We start from the raw sequence: 13579 nt of genomic DNA on the forward strand, positions 1-13579 counted from the left end.
ATAGCATAGACATGACCAAGACCCAGAGCCCTCCCTTCTTTACCACTGAGCAAAGCTCTGGCTTGTATCATCTTAAGTTTTCTTTCGTTTCGACGGCAGCATACAGCCCAGAAGAACCACCACGCGGAACCGCCCCCCCCCCCCCTTGGACAGTCGGCAGTCGAACAGGACCACACTGTCTCGTCACCCACACAGCATCCCTCGGCACTCGTGTCAGCGCTGGCCTCCCCCGGCTCACACATGTGAGACCTACCCCGGGTGCCCGCATCGGCAGTGGCAAAGACAAGGAGAGGGGAGTGGGAGGGGTGCCGGGAGGAGATTCTCCGTTGGCCATGCGCGCCAACAGATGAGGAGGAGGAAGAGGAGGAGGAGGGCAAAATGGTCCAAGCCGTCGTGTGCCACTCTGGAGGGAACTCCTATGTGTTGATGTTCCTTCTAAATTGCCAGCCTGCTGGGATTGTCGAGGTAATGCAGGCGGGGTAGTGAGCGGCATATCAAAACGGTTGACAAGCTCAACGATGGATGTCACAAGCAAATAGGCGAACAGCAGGACAGACGAAGAGAGGACGGAGGGTGGCTGCATGCTTGTCCTGTAGTATAAGACAATAATTGTCACGTCACATTCAGGCAGGGTAGTTTTCTGGGATAGAAGAAGTACTCTACCATAAAAGAGGCAGAGGCCTTGGCGGCTCGAGGTCGAAGGATGGGACAATGTGCAACACGCACGTAGCCGCCATGTTAAGTGATCCCCCACTTCCCTTCTCATCACGGCCAGCCCTGTCAATGATCCAGACCGTGAGCTCTCGCTTTGTTATGTGTGTGTAACTGACTTAGGCTGGCAACCCCACCCCTGCTGCTCTTTGACCCTCTGGAGGGGAGGGGAGGCAGGAAGAAGACCAGGAGGAAGAAAAACTACTGTACGTGGTAATCAGGTGACGTGTGCTGTGTGAGACATGGCGGTCTCGTCGGCCTGAAAGAGGCAATCCTGAGGTAGTAAAGTGGTGCCCAACTCTGCTCATCGCACTCAGACTGTAATACTGCTTAGCTGGGCTCAGCTTGTGGTGGCAGTGACTTGAAGATCGGAGGGAGAACGATCCTGGGCTGGGGCAACGGCGCCGACGTCACTGCCCAACGGTGTGGACCAACAGCGCTCAACTTGAAAGGTTGAATCGCGATAGACAACAAGACAAGGAGCATGGAGCCAGGTCCGTGTTGCTCCGAAGGCTATGCCCGTTCATTCACCGAGTCCCTACAGGGCTTGACAAGGGTAATAAATAGAAGACCCAAAAAGAAAAAAGAAGAAAGACATCCATGGTACGAGGCTAAGAGGGGGGAGGAGGGGAAGGAGGAGATGGACGTGGACTACGCAGGAACGATTAACATCTGGTCCCACCCCCTTCGCTCCTTCCCAGCTTCTAAGCAAGTTACAATTCCGTTCTACTTCCGGAACAAGTAATGTTCCAGGCCACATCGAACCGGACCTCAAGGTGAGGCCGAGGTCCACTCTCGCGGATTTCGAGAAGAAACAAGAAACTAGAAAAAGCCCCAGGCAAGAGGTAAGGCTTATTGGATGGGGACCCGACAGTACGGCACGCGGGGGAGGTTCAAGCGAGGAAAAGCCAAACAATGAACGTGTGGCCGACACGGCAGGGTTCCTGCTGTGTCTCGTCTGGTCGACAGGGATGATGTCTGCGTACCGAGATTGTGAAGCTCTTGAGTGATATGGGAGAAGCACATGATGAAATGATCAGATGATTTTTTTTGTCCCCTTTCTGTTTGTTTTCTTCCGTTTCTCTGTGTTTCACTAGAAGGGCAGGATAAGGAGGAGGAGAGGAGGATGGCTCGTAAACAGGTCCCTCTATACGGGAGGAAAGAGGTCAGTGCTAAAAATTAGTGTAACGATAGATACTCATCGAGACACAGAAAGAGAGAAATTGATATTACCTTGCACTTTGCGAGCGAGCAAAGAATTCTTACGAGCACGAGCTCATCTTCGAATAAGAGCCTCATCCGGTGCGGTGTACACAAGCTTCTTGTGATCAACTATGACAGTACTTGTCTCAGTGCCACAGTACCTATGTAATTTGCAGCCATCAAAAGTATTCCGAGGCCTGAATTCGACGTCATACAACCCATACAGAGTACGAGCCCACACAAGACGTGCGAGCTAGCCTTGTCAAAAGAGAACAGAAGAGAGAAAAGACCCTGAATGGTGCAGGGGGACTGGTGAAACCACAAGTCTGATATCACTTCTTCCCTACCCTCCTCCTCTTCTCAGGGTCAAGGAAAGAGGGAAAAAAGGAAGAACAAAAAAGCAAATGAACCAAAACAACGAGCGGACAGAACCAGGTCGATGAGTGGTCTGCAGAGGGACGGTGTTACATAGTAAATCTCACATCTGCAGTATGGTGGAGACTTGCTGAGAAAGGTCCCCCCCTCGTTCTCTCGTCAAGCTGTCGCAGTGGATAGCTTCGGACGCACCAAAAGAAGAGAGCCCAACAGCACACATCCGGATCGGGCCATTAATCGTTCTCCAAGGTTGCCCCCTCCTAAGAAGGGACGAATTGGGTAGCCCATTCGTAGACAACCAAAAAAACCAAAGCGTCTCGAGGTTTTGATCTTCATATTTCTGCAGGAAACGGGGTGTGGAGTGAGTGGTTAATGTAACCGGCGGCCAAGCGCAAGGGTGATCCAAGCAGGGCGTCGTCGTTAGTCGTCAAGGGAGGAGAAGGATGGGCCCCTTCCTCGCTCTCGGCGGCATCTTCAGGGTGCGCCATCTCTTGATGAGAATGGGATGGATGTGCTCCTCTAGCTATAGTACAGTACTATGGCAACATACTTTACCAGAGAAAACTCATGGTGGTATCTGGGCTGCCAAGAGGGGGGTCCCTCCTGCTGATAACGCTGGCCGTGCCGGTTGCTCGCTGTTCTCGCCGGTGCAACGCTAAGATGGGCCATTTCCCATTCGCTTTCAAATTACAATTGCCCGTCGGGACAAGTTGGGCAGCTGTGGGCGGATTGAACATGATGTTTTCGTCTGGTAGCGGACGTCCGTGTTGCGCCTTCACCCCTCCTTTGCCCCAAGAAAGTCAGCACACGACCCGCTCTCTTCTTCTTCTTCTTCTTCTTCTTCTTCCTCCTCCTCCTCCTTTATTTGTCTCCTGGTGGTTTCCTTCTTCTTGTTCTGCTGCTGCTGCTGCTGCTCTTCCTCGGCTGGACTGATGCTCGCTCTGCCGTAGAGATGCGCGCAGGATTTTGGCTGATGATTCCTCAGCATGTCGCTTGGCTGGCCGAGAGCCACCCTGCCACGTGGGAGAAACATGGGAGAGAAATGACAAGACCCTGCTCCAGTAGTTGGGCCTGGTCCATGCACACAAACACACACATATTCCGAGGGATGACGGAACGGTTGAAGGCTTCCCGGCGTACTGTGTCTTCTGTCACGGCAAAATGCTGTCCCTGGCCAGGGAGACACTCGGCTGCTGCTGCTACGGCCATGGGTAGTTGGCGCTCCCGGTGCCGACAGCCAGGTCTTCAATATTACCATCTAGTGTACATGCAATAAATCATACATACCACCCTTCCTTCTCCTCTGTCTCCCTCTCTTCTCTCTTTCCTCTGATAATTCATCCCTCCTCTTCCCATTGTGTCCATGTCGGGATTTTTGAGCTGATATTTGTCAGGAGGGCTTCAGCACGGGATTCTGTATGAATCAAGTACCTGAGATCGTATATTGCACGGGGAAAAAATTAAGATAAGCCTCAACCCGCTTGAGAAATTCAGGCCTAGGTTCGGCTACAAGAACATTGCTAGCACGCCCCCTCCCCCTTCCAAACCATGCCATGTGCTACCCAGGACCCAGGCTCCCGGTTTGCCTTCCCCGCTATCAAAGGTGGCTCCTACGACGCGGGCACTCGGGAGGAGGGTTCAGGCATGGAAAAGAAAGAATTTAAATAAATAAAAAACCACCAAAAAAACCCAGTATTTTGTGTGCTATAGAGAAAATCAGGAAGAAGAGAGAGTGTGTGTGGATGTGTGCACCCCTCCCTCTTCAGGTACCATAGTAGGTACTTTCTCAAACCCACAGCATACAATTCGCATTCGTGACTCGCACCATGAGAAGTGGAGGATGAGGTGGGCACGCACCACTATGCGCCCACCTCGACGGGAGCCCCCTTTTCAGAGAGCGGGGAGCTTCGACTCGGCTCCTCCTGTTCGCATACACACTACTATTGTACGTGGTTAGTACCGTAGTACGTACTATGTTGGTGTGTGTGTGTGTATGTGTGTGTGTAGTTACTGATGGTGGTGATGCTTCTACTACTTAGGTAGATGCTCTCAGAGGTCCCCATTGTTATTGATATCCCGCCTGACTGGATAATCCCGGCTGAAGCATTCAAACTCGGCTTATCCACCTCGAATGCCATCAAATCGCCTTACTTATAGCTCTCTCTCTCTCTCTCTCTCTCTCTCTCTTTCCCATCCCAAGCTAGGAAGCCTTGTTATACCATAGTAAATACCATCTTGCAGCCTTGGCGTCTTCAACATCCAGCATAGTGACTAAGTTGATGTTGCAACGAGGCTGACTGTCATAGGAGAAAGCGGCAGGACCACAAACAGGGCCAGGGCAATCTTGTGACAGCTTAGCATCTCCGACTGAGGGGAGGGGAGGGAAGGCGCAGAACCTTAAGCCAGACCACTTGGAAACTCCAAATGTCATGTCTGGTATTACTTTGTACCATGGTATTTGAAAAGCACCAACACCAGCAAGCTGGGGGGGTGGGAAACAGAGACGACAGGTAGATCCCTGTGACAAAGCGTTGTCGGGGGTTACAAGCAATAACTTACCATGTACATACATACGTGCCTGGTCCTCCTCCCGTGGGCCCGTCAATAACGGAACAGCTCGCCTAAGGCAAAAAAAGCGGCTCGCCCGGTCTGCGCGTGGGTCGGCCCTTCGCCTCCCAACGGCTCTCCCCCCCTCAAACATACTGTGGTACAATACGGTGCGGTGCCCATTTGTTGTGCACGATAGAAAGTTTGAGAGAGGAAAGAGAGAGAAGGGAAAGGGGGGGGGAGAGGGAAAGCAGCAGATCCTGTCATTTGAATTGCCGGGTTCTTTTTCAAGCTGGGCCCGGTAAGAGTGGATCTCGCCTGGACTTCCCCGTCGACAGGGCCAACGAGAGGAGTGATATCATTTATGATCGATGATTTTGAGTAACCGGCCGTTTTTAGCGATGCTGAGAGAGAAGAACCCTTGCCCAAAAGATGATTTACATCTTGAGGAGAAAGAGTACTTGAGAAATACTTGAAACGATCATATAACATACTTTGAGGAGTAAAATGAGTAGTGAGGATTGGCAAGCGCCACCAAGATCGAAGTAGGTATTGATCGATGCGAGAAGATACTATATGGCAGTTTGACGTTACGAGAGAAGGGGGAGAGAGCAAATGAGACATGGCTATTGGTGTGGTGCGGCGTTTGCAAGCTCTTTTTGTGTGTATCATGGTACCTTTATCCCTCTTGGCCCTCTTCGCGCCTCTCCCTCTCTCTCAGCCCGTTTCATAATAATAGATCATAGAATACAGGAGAGTTAGTGTCATGAAGGGTTGTGAGAGGGGGAAGAACTGTTAGGGATTATCTCAGATTATGGATTATCTTTGTGCGTGCGGGTGGGTGTGTTGTCTTCATGTACTTCTTATTGCCCAAGATAGGCTACACAGCGCGGTACATTGTACTGTTATATGGAGTTGTGGTAGGTGGTCAGATCAGATAGCTCCTGCGGTGATTTGTGTTTGCATTAGCACCTCCACTGCACATTGGAGAAGAGGGCCCCATCCGCCCTCCAAATGCTTTGTAGCATGGGTCTGGTAGTTTTTCTTTATCCTTCCCCGACCCCACCTACTGCTGCAACTCGTCTCCTCCAGCAGCCACAGCCAGCACCAGCCAGCAGCAGGCCTCTCTGTGTCTAAGCCTCTGCCTCTGCATCTAACTCCTGCTCCATCTAATTACTGTCTTGTGAACTGTAAATGAATGACTGACTGACTGACTGACTGACTGATTGACCAATCCAAGCCTTGTCCTGACTTCCTGTTGTCTCTCACCACCTCCATCCCTGAACTTGGCTTCTCCCCCCCCGCCCCCAAGAAACTGCTTCACCATTGTTGCTCCCATCTGTCTGGTCTACTACCACTAGCTCTCTGACCCTGACAGCATCGACATCCCTCCTGTCATGAATCCCCTGTAACCTGGTTTCGTCAGTACTGTGGGGCCCACTGAGGGACCAGGGCTGGGATTGGGGACCTGGCCCTGGAACCCGGGCCTGGGCCTGGGGGGGAGGGGGGGCACCCACTCACCATGGCTACTCTGCTGCTGCCACTACTGCTGCAAGCTGCCCTGCTGCTACTACTGCACTGCACCAATGCAATGCTGCACTTGCTTCTGCACTGCATACTAGCTAGCACCGAAATCGCACTGTCCTGTCCTGTCCTGACCCTGCCCTTGTGGTGCTTGCCCTGTCCTGTCTCTGCCCGGTGCCCAACCCTGCCTTTGCATTTTCCTCAATCAAAATCAAGCCCAAGAGAGGTCAAGCCTGGCCCGTTGCCCACCTTGATCATCTCCCTGCCATACCATACTCATACTTTATCCACCCACCAACTCCCCTACCTACCTACCTGCCTACATACCCGACTACCTCATCCTCAACCTCGCTACCACCTACATACACCACCTTTCTACCTACAACTCAACTTGACCTCACGTCACCCTCCCAAACCAGTCGACAGACCTACCTCCCCAGGGTTCATTCACCCCTGACTATACTGAAGATCCAGTACCTCGTCCAAGAACCCTCTTCTTTTGTTTCCTATCATACCCCCGGCTGTGCGACACAGAGCTTCAAACCAAACACAACTGGCCACTGCCGTTCGCACCCACAGCAACAAGCCCGTTTCCCTCGCCAACCCGATTGCAACAGAGACCTTCCCTCCCCTTCCAACTGCTCTCTACTGCCTCTCGGCTCTCGATCCTCCCTTCATACAATTCCCAGGACAACTTGACGCACCCTTCCTCTTCTGCTAGTCTGATTATTTCCGTTGTCATTGATCTGCCGAGTCGTCGCTACGATCGTACCCCTCAAGGCCGGCCTGGGCCTGCGACACCACCCCCCCCCCCTTCCACCTTTATCTTCAGTCCACAACATGGCGTCAAGGTTTACCACGCCACACAAGATTGTGGTATTAGGTGATGGTGGTGTTGGCAAGACGGCCCTCACCATTCAGTTGTGTCTACAACACTTCATAGAGACCGTGGGTCCCCCTCTCCCACCCCCCTAGCTGCCCTGCCCCTCCACCGATCATAGCTTTCTTTTTGGCGCTCCACTCCTCGTCGACAGCATCCTTTCCCCCTGATTAGATGGCCTGGTCAGTCTATTGCTCAGGGGCATCCTGCTACAGGAATGCTTGCATCCTCGGCGAGTTCGCTCGCTTGTGGGTGGAGAGGACCATTTCTCGCTCTTCTTTGCATGTCTTGGCCTCGCTTTCTGTTTACCCGGCTCTGGCTAATCCCGTCTCTGCGTTTCTAGTACGACCCAACCATCGAGGATTCATACCGCAAACAAGTCGTCATCGACGGTCAGGCATGCATGCTTGAGGTTCTCGACACTGCTGGACAGGAAGAATATACTGCGCTGCGGGACCAATGGATCCGGGACGGCGAGGGCTTCGTGCTGGTGTACAGCATCTCCTCCCGGTCCTCCTTCTCGCGCATCAAGAGGTTTCACCACCAGATTCAGAGGGTTAAGGAGTCCACCGGCGGTTCTCCCTCTTACCCTGGCTCGCCGATCGCCCAGGTCGCCGGCCAGGTCAACGTACCCATCATGCTTGTCGGTAACAAGAGCGATCGGGTGACGGAGCGCGAGGTGTCCACGCAGGAGGGCCATGCCCTGGCACGTGAGCTTGGCTGCGAGTTTGTCGAGGCATCGGCCAAGAATTGCATCAACGTCGAGAAGGCCTTTTTCGACGTCGTCAGGATAATAAGACGACAGAACGCCGGCTCATACGGCTCAGGTCCCTCGAGGTCAGCCAACGGCGCCACGCCGGGACGCCGCGACACTCTGGCCGACAATGGCCGGTACAGAAGGAAGGGCGACAAGAAGTGTGTGATATTATGAGCAGCCTTTTTTGCCAGCTCAGCCATCAGCACGTTTTCTTCTTGTTTTGTTTTTCTCTTTCGGTCTTTTACTATCCACATCCCGTGCTCGGCTTTTGGGGCCTTTCCTTGATATACAAACACACACACGCACTTGCACACACATTTTCTACACGCCTTCCACGATGAGGCGATGTGCGACGGGTACGGAAGAGGCGCAGTCAGTCACACATCAAGATACCACAGCTGCGACAGCACCCATCTTCCCGAGAGAATAAAAAGAAAACAAGCAAAAGAAGAGAGAAAGAAAAGAGGGGGAAAGGACCCCATGCTGATCTCGAGATGATCTGGCTTAGCACCCAAAACGTGGGGTTCCCACTCCCGCCTGGCATCTATTATTGTTTCCCGGGAAATACACGTTATATTCGGTGCCATGACTTCCTCGACCAGGCGAACGGCGTGTGAGTATAAAAAAGAAAAACAAATGGTTTGGGTCATTGACAGGGCGTCTGGTTGGGGTCCGGTCGCTACTCAGCCCAGGAAAGATGATGGATTATACCAAGGTATCTACATGGAAATCTGGAAAAGGGAAGGGCTTATTATGTTTAACGGAGTACTGTGGTTGTGAGAACTTCATCGCACTCGGTGTTGTTACTGTTGATGGTGTTGCACGTCCAGAGAGCGAGGTGTGGCTTATCGCCGGGGATGGAGGTCCGGGCACGGGTCGTGTGTGGCGGTTTGGGATGGCCTCGAATGATCATCGGGCTTTCCTGAGGAGCAGGCAGCCCTCGTGGCAGCTGAGGCGCTATCACGGGGCTCGTCTGCAGAGACCGGCGTCGACTGGTTCACTTTCCACCACACCAGAGAGATTGGCTCAATGGTTTACCGCCCAGCAAAGGGGCGGGATGAGGGGTGGGTTGTGCCGCGCGGAACTCGCCCTGGCCGGATTAGATGTAGGAGGCCCGGCATAGTGTGTGTCATGGGGCTGCCGTCATTTTTTTGGTTGCTTGTTCTGGAGCATCTCGGCTATTTTTGTTATTTTATTTTTCCTCGCGGCGATACTCATTAGATGGTTCCACCAAAAAATTCCAGTATTCATGGTTCTCTTCCCGTTAGACCAATCGCATTCTGGTAGAAGCCCCCCCCCCCCCGGGAGAAAAAGAAAAGAAGAAAAAAAGAGCAATATTTCTGTTTATCATCGTCATCTCGGGCTTCCTGCGACTGCTTTTTCCAAACTGTCTTGGTCTGTGTATGCCGGGCCCCTTGAGGGAGGAGGGGGGGGGGGGGGGTGACACAGCATTACGTCTTTACTATATACCAAATTACTGCGTAACCCTGCTTGCCCTGGTGTGACGGACAGGGACTGCAGCGTCGTCTTGGGTGTGGCAGTGGCTCACACTACCAATATCAGACAGAAAGCAGTTTCGTGCTGTTACCATGTGTACTATGTAACATACCGAGCCTGGACGGAGGGAAGGGCAGTCAACTTAGTCCCCATCGTCCCAGATGCTGCAGCAGCAGCACAAATTCAAGGACTCGGTACTGAATAATCCCAAAGGGAAAAGAAGTTCATTACCCCCAACTTCCAACCCAACCCGACCTATAGCAGATTTTCTCGGTCCCGAGATTGAGATACTCTTGACTATGCACATCCTCTCTTCTACCTCTTCCCCTTCCCCCTTTCGTCCTATTTTCTACCTGCTACTTTTAGGTATGGGCCGGGGGGTTGGAGATTACAACCCTTGATGCGATCTTGTGCCTTAGTACTTGGCCCCGGCCCCCCCAAACCCCAAAGATGGGATGGATGGTTCTCAAACGGTTTGTTTACCCTTTTCCTTGTTTCTTTTCTTCCTTCCTTTCTCCTCCTTTTCAGTCTTGAAGTTGTATTGTGATCTGTCACATGACATGGTGTGTAGACTTTGGAAAAAGGGCAAGGGTCAGTGAGAGTTGAATTCGAGGATCACTGCTGATTGTCATGACCAAAGCTTATATGTTGACGCGTTCAACGGGGGATGAGTTGGCGGTGAAGGATTGGATCTTTTGTTTGTAAGCAATCTACATATCCTTTATTCCCCACCAACTCAGAATGTGTCTTTACGATTGTACAAGACAGTCAGTGACGTTGCGCAGAAAGGTGTTCTGTCCGGTTCCCCCCCTTTGCATTTCCAGATCCTTCCTGGGCTCCGTCTTCTCGGAAAGGAAAATTATGTCGCTCGCAGTTCATCATCGCATTCCCTCCAAGCTTGTCCTTTTCTCTTTCCTACATTCTCTCCCCTCTCCCATCTTCTTTCCCCTCCATCACCAAACCCACTGTCAGTCAAATTAAGTGTCGACATCATTCTGACCATGGGTACTTGCTACGTCAGACGGCCCCGCGACACACAGACTCCACCCAGCTTAGTCAAATGTCCCACCCCCCCTTTCTGACCCAGTCTGGGCCATCCACACCCGTCCACCCAACGCACCCATGTGAATCATACAGTTAAAAGTTCTTAAGTGTGCATGAGCACTAAACAACTTCAAGAAAGAAAAAGAATATAAAAGAAGAAGGAAACGGGATTACTTTTACTGTTACTTATTGGGTCGTATTCTGGCCAGTTGGTGAAGCTCGCTTTTGGGCTTGGCGGGCCTTTCGCATAATTGAGTGTCCTTCTTCGCCCTGCCTTGGCGGGGCATTTCAAGATGTGTACCATGTTTGCACTTGATTAGTTTGGTAGTACCTCTATTTGAAGAGGAAAACATGCCTTGGATGCTTCACTTTTTGGCGGTTTTTTTTTTTCTTTCGTCTTTCCTCATCCCTTTCTTCTGGCTTCTTCCTTATTCCTTACTTGACCCCTCCCTCTCTCTTTCGTCTCGTATTAACCCGAGACTGAATATTTTGCCGATGATACCTCCTGCATGGAACATTTCCCAGAGCCCTCCTCCAAGTGGCCTGAGAAGAGCCAGACACACACGCACGCACACACACAGTAGATACGGCTAGTGGGAGAAGGCGGCGGTCTTAGGCCTTCTCACCATCGATCAGTCCATCGGCTCGCGCAGTTTGTGGGCCTTGGCCTTTTTACCTTTACCGTGACGGACATACTTCCCATACTGAGCCTGGTCAGCCCGCGTCGACTGACGCCATTCCCATACCGCCGGGTCCCGGGAGTCTGGACCTTGAGGCCAGGGGGGCCGGGGGGGGGCAGGGCGGGCGGGCGTGCCTTGATGTCATTTTCCGGGGTATGCACGATGCATACACCTTTTTTTTGTTGGTGGTGCCCGTCGACCATTGCCCGCCAAGGGGTCCAATGCCATCCATAATTTTACAGCTCTCCTCCCCCTCCCCCCTTCTGCAAAGACTAGGTTATATCGTAATCTCGAGTTACAGTCTTTTTTTTTCTTTTCTTCTTCTTCTTTTTCTACCCTAAATTCCCAGCAGACAAGGGAAGGCCATGGTTCCTTCCCTCTTCCCCGTCGGAGCCGAGTCGGAGACAAGGGCCCAGCCAGCTCAGCCCCACGTGGGTTGTCTGCCGTCTGGGGTGCAGTTTTGTGTTCGCCCACACCCCCCCCCCCCTCCTTCGTGTGATGTGTGGGTGAGGGAAGGGTGCAAAGTGGTGCTCTTGGCGTGGGGTGGTCGCAATGTCTTCTTTATGTTGTGCTGTATACTGTAGAGCTTCTTAGCATTTCTTCATCTTTCCCTTTATATTGGTTGTAACGTTCAACGAAATACATCTGAAAGGCGAAACGCCTGTCCCCTCTCTAAATTTACTACCTTGGTCAATCTTTTTTCTTCACTTGTCCCCAACCCTCGGGAATCCCCCCACGCTGAATATGATGAACGGACCCATCCATCCTTTTATGGGCGTCTCGGTGAGGACAAGGGAGGGGGGAGGGGACAGGATGCGCCGATGTGCGCCCAGTAAGTGACTGCATCAGAGGAAGGGTAAAAAAAAATGGTGTCAGACCTGTGTGAACGATTCATGGTTCGCCTCCGCCTGCTTGTCCTCCTCCTCCTCCTGCTCCTGCTGCTCCTCCACACCAGTTCTGTCTCTCTCCCTTAGCCTTTCAGTCTGTCCAGCGGTGAAGAGGACCTTTCCACCGGCCCCGGTCGCCTTCATTCCCTTGTTCGTAGCCTTCGGCGCCGACGCTGCTGTCCTTGGTTCGGACCCGGTTTCTGGGCCTGGGAAGAGGGAGGGCAAATAGAGGAAACAGGAGGAAGCTCTTGCATTTGCTAGATTGAGATATTGGACTGGGATAAGGGCCAAACGTGCTCGACATGTTCCCCCTGATTGGGAGTGACAGAGAACACCATAGTACTTACAATTGTGACGGCGCCGTGCAGACGAGGGACCGAGGGATCGATGAGGAAGGTGTCCAATTCCATCTTGTCCATCAAATTTTTTTTTATAAATTTTTTTTTTTTTTGGCTCCTCTCTTGTCCTTTCCATTCTTCTTACCGACATTCCCAACAATGTCTAGATAGCAGCATATAGAGTATCCTCAAGAGACATAGAAACCCTGGAACGTGGGGTTGACAGAAATTCGCATGATCCCGCGCGGGATGAGGTTGTGTCGTGCCCGGGAGACCTTGTCCGTTCCCCAGGCCATTCGTTGTTGACGGTACAGTAGCTTGCAATGTGGGACAAATCATGATGTCTATACCACCCACCTACTCACCCACGAACACACATACACACGCACACACATATGCATACCACGATACTTGGGATGCGGCGGCAACCATTAAGATGAGTGGGGGTCTGCATTATATATGGGCCCCTTTCTTGTTGTCTGAAACGCGATCTTCGCCCCCCACACCAGCCTCCTCCTGTATGCCATTTTCCCCGGTGCGCGCGCCCCGGTCGTTGCGCAGCCCTCAAGTGGCACGAGATTGTAGAAATGGCGGGCCCGATGCTGTAGGCCGCTTGGGGGTAAAAGGGGGGGGGGGGTTGACAGACGGCAATGCTCAACTCAGATTTTTTTTTGGTGTTCGGCACAAAGTTGTAGCCGTAATGGGGTATAACTGAATAAGTAAGTAGATAGATAAGCAAGGGATAACGCAAGCCGAGTGACTACACGACCACCTTGTTTCAAGATCATCAAGCGGTGTGATGGAGAGGGAAGAATAAAATAAAATAAAAAAAGGAAGCGGAAGAAGAAGAAAAAGTATCCGGCCTATGGTAAAATGGAAAAAAGAGCAAAACGTAAAGGTCGTGCGCGGACTCGAACCGCGGTTGCCGGAAAGTTCTAACCGTCGTACGAGTCAAAATCCGGAGTGATAACCTCTACACTACACAACCGTAATCCGCGTGTTTTTTCCCTCTTTATGAAGGTTTCTCACCAGCACGGCGCCAACGAGCCCACCATCGTCTAGCGGTGCGGTCCTCCACTGTTTCGGTTCAGCAATCGCTTTCTTCGTTGTTCCATTCAAACTTGGTGCAAGTCTCG

The 13579-nt window shown here is 52.0% G+C and overlaps 3 protein-coding genes and 1 non-coding gene across 4 annotated transcripts; 1 reads left to right on the plus strand and 3 right to left on the minus strand.

Moving 5' to 3' along the window:
- Positions 1 to 3064: 3064 nt before the first annotated feature.
- Positions 3065 to 5336, minus strand: M406DRAFT_353703 (uncharacterized protein). Its single transcript, XM_040922780.1, has 3 exons — positions 4849 to 5336; positions 3386 to 4229; positions 3065 to 3302 (listed from the first exon to the last, which is right to left on the minus strand). Exon 1 carries the CDS (start codon positions 5326 to 5328, stop codon positions 4891 to 4893), a length of 438 nt encoding a protein of 145 aa, XP_040772074.1. The 5' UTR covers positions 5329 to 5336; the 3' UTR covers positions 3065 to 3302; positions 3386 to 4229; positions 4849 to 4890.
- Positions 5337 to 7200: 1864 nt separating this feature from the next.
- M406DRAFT_48267 (uncharacterized protein) lies at positions 7201 to 8171 on the plus strand (the record flags this gene model as incomplete). Its single annotated transcript, XM_040924358.1, has 2 exons — positions 7201 to 7308; positions 7584 to 8171. 2 exons carry the CDS (start codon positions 7201 to 7203, stop codon positions 8169 to 8171), a joined length of 696 nt encoding a protein of 231 aa, XP_040772075.1.
- Positions 8172 to 12090: 3919 nt separating this feature from the next.
- Positions 12091 to 12739, minus strand: M406DRAFT_334707 (uncharacterized protein; the record flags this gene model as incomplete). Its single annotated transcript, XM_040920967.1, has 4 exons — positions 12091 to 12311; positions 12453 to 12515; positions 12589 to 12606; positions 12649 to 12739. 4 exons carry the CDS (start codon positions 12737 to 12739, stop codon positions 12091 to 12093), a joined length of 393 nt encoding a protein of 130 aa, XP_040772076.1.
- A 600-nt stretch (positions 12740 to 13339) lies between these two features.
- On the minus strand, positions 13340 to 13431 carry M406DRAFT_t112. The gene has a single exon. It is a non-coding gene; the product is annotated as a tRNA-Gln (tRNA).
- Between the last annotated feature and the right edge of the window lie 148 nt (positions 13432 to 13579).

This window comes from Cryphonectria parasitica, assembly GCF_011745365.1.
Source record: "Cryphonectria parasitica EP155 unplaced genomic scaffold M406scaffold_9, whole genome shotgun sequence".
Lineage (NCBI taxonomy): Eukaryota > Fungi > Ascomycota > Sordariomycetes > Diaporthales > Cryphonectriaceae > Cryphonectria > Cryphonectria parasitica.

Coding starts and splice junctions, on each gene's coding strand:
- M406DRAFT_353703 (XM_040922780.1), bottom strand. CDS start 5,328: ATGTTATATGATCGTTTCAAGTATTTCTCAAGTACTCTTTCTCCTCAA.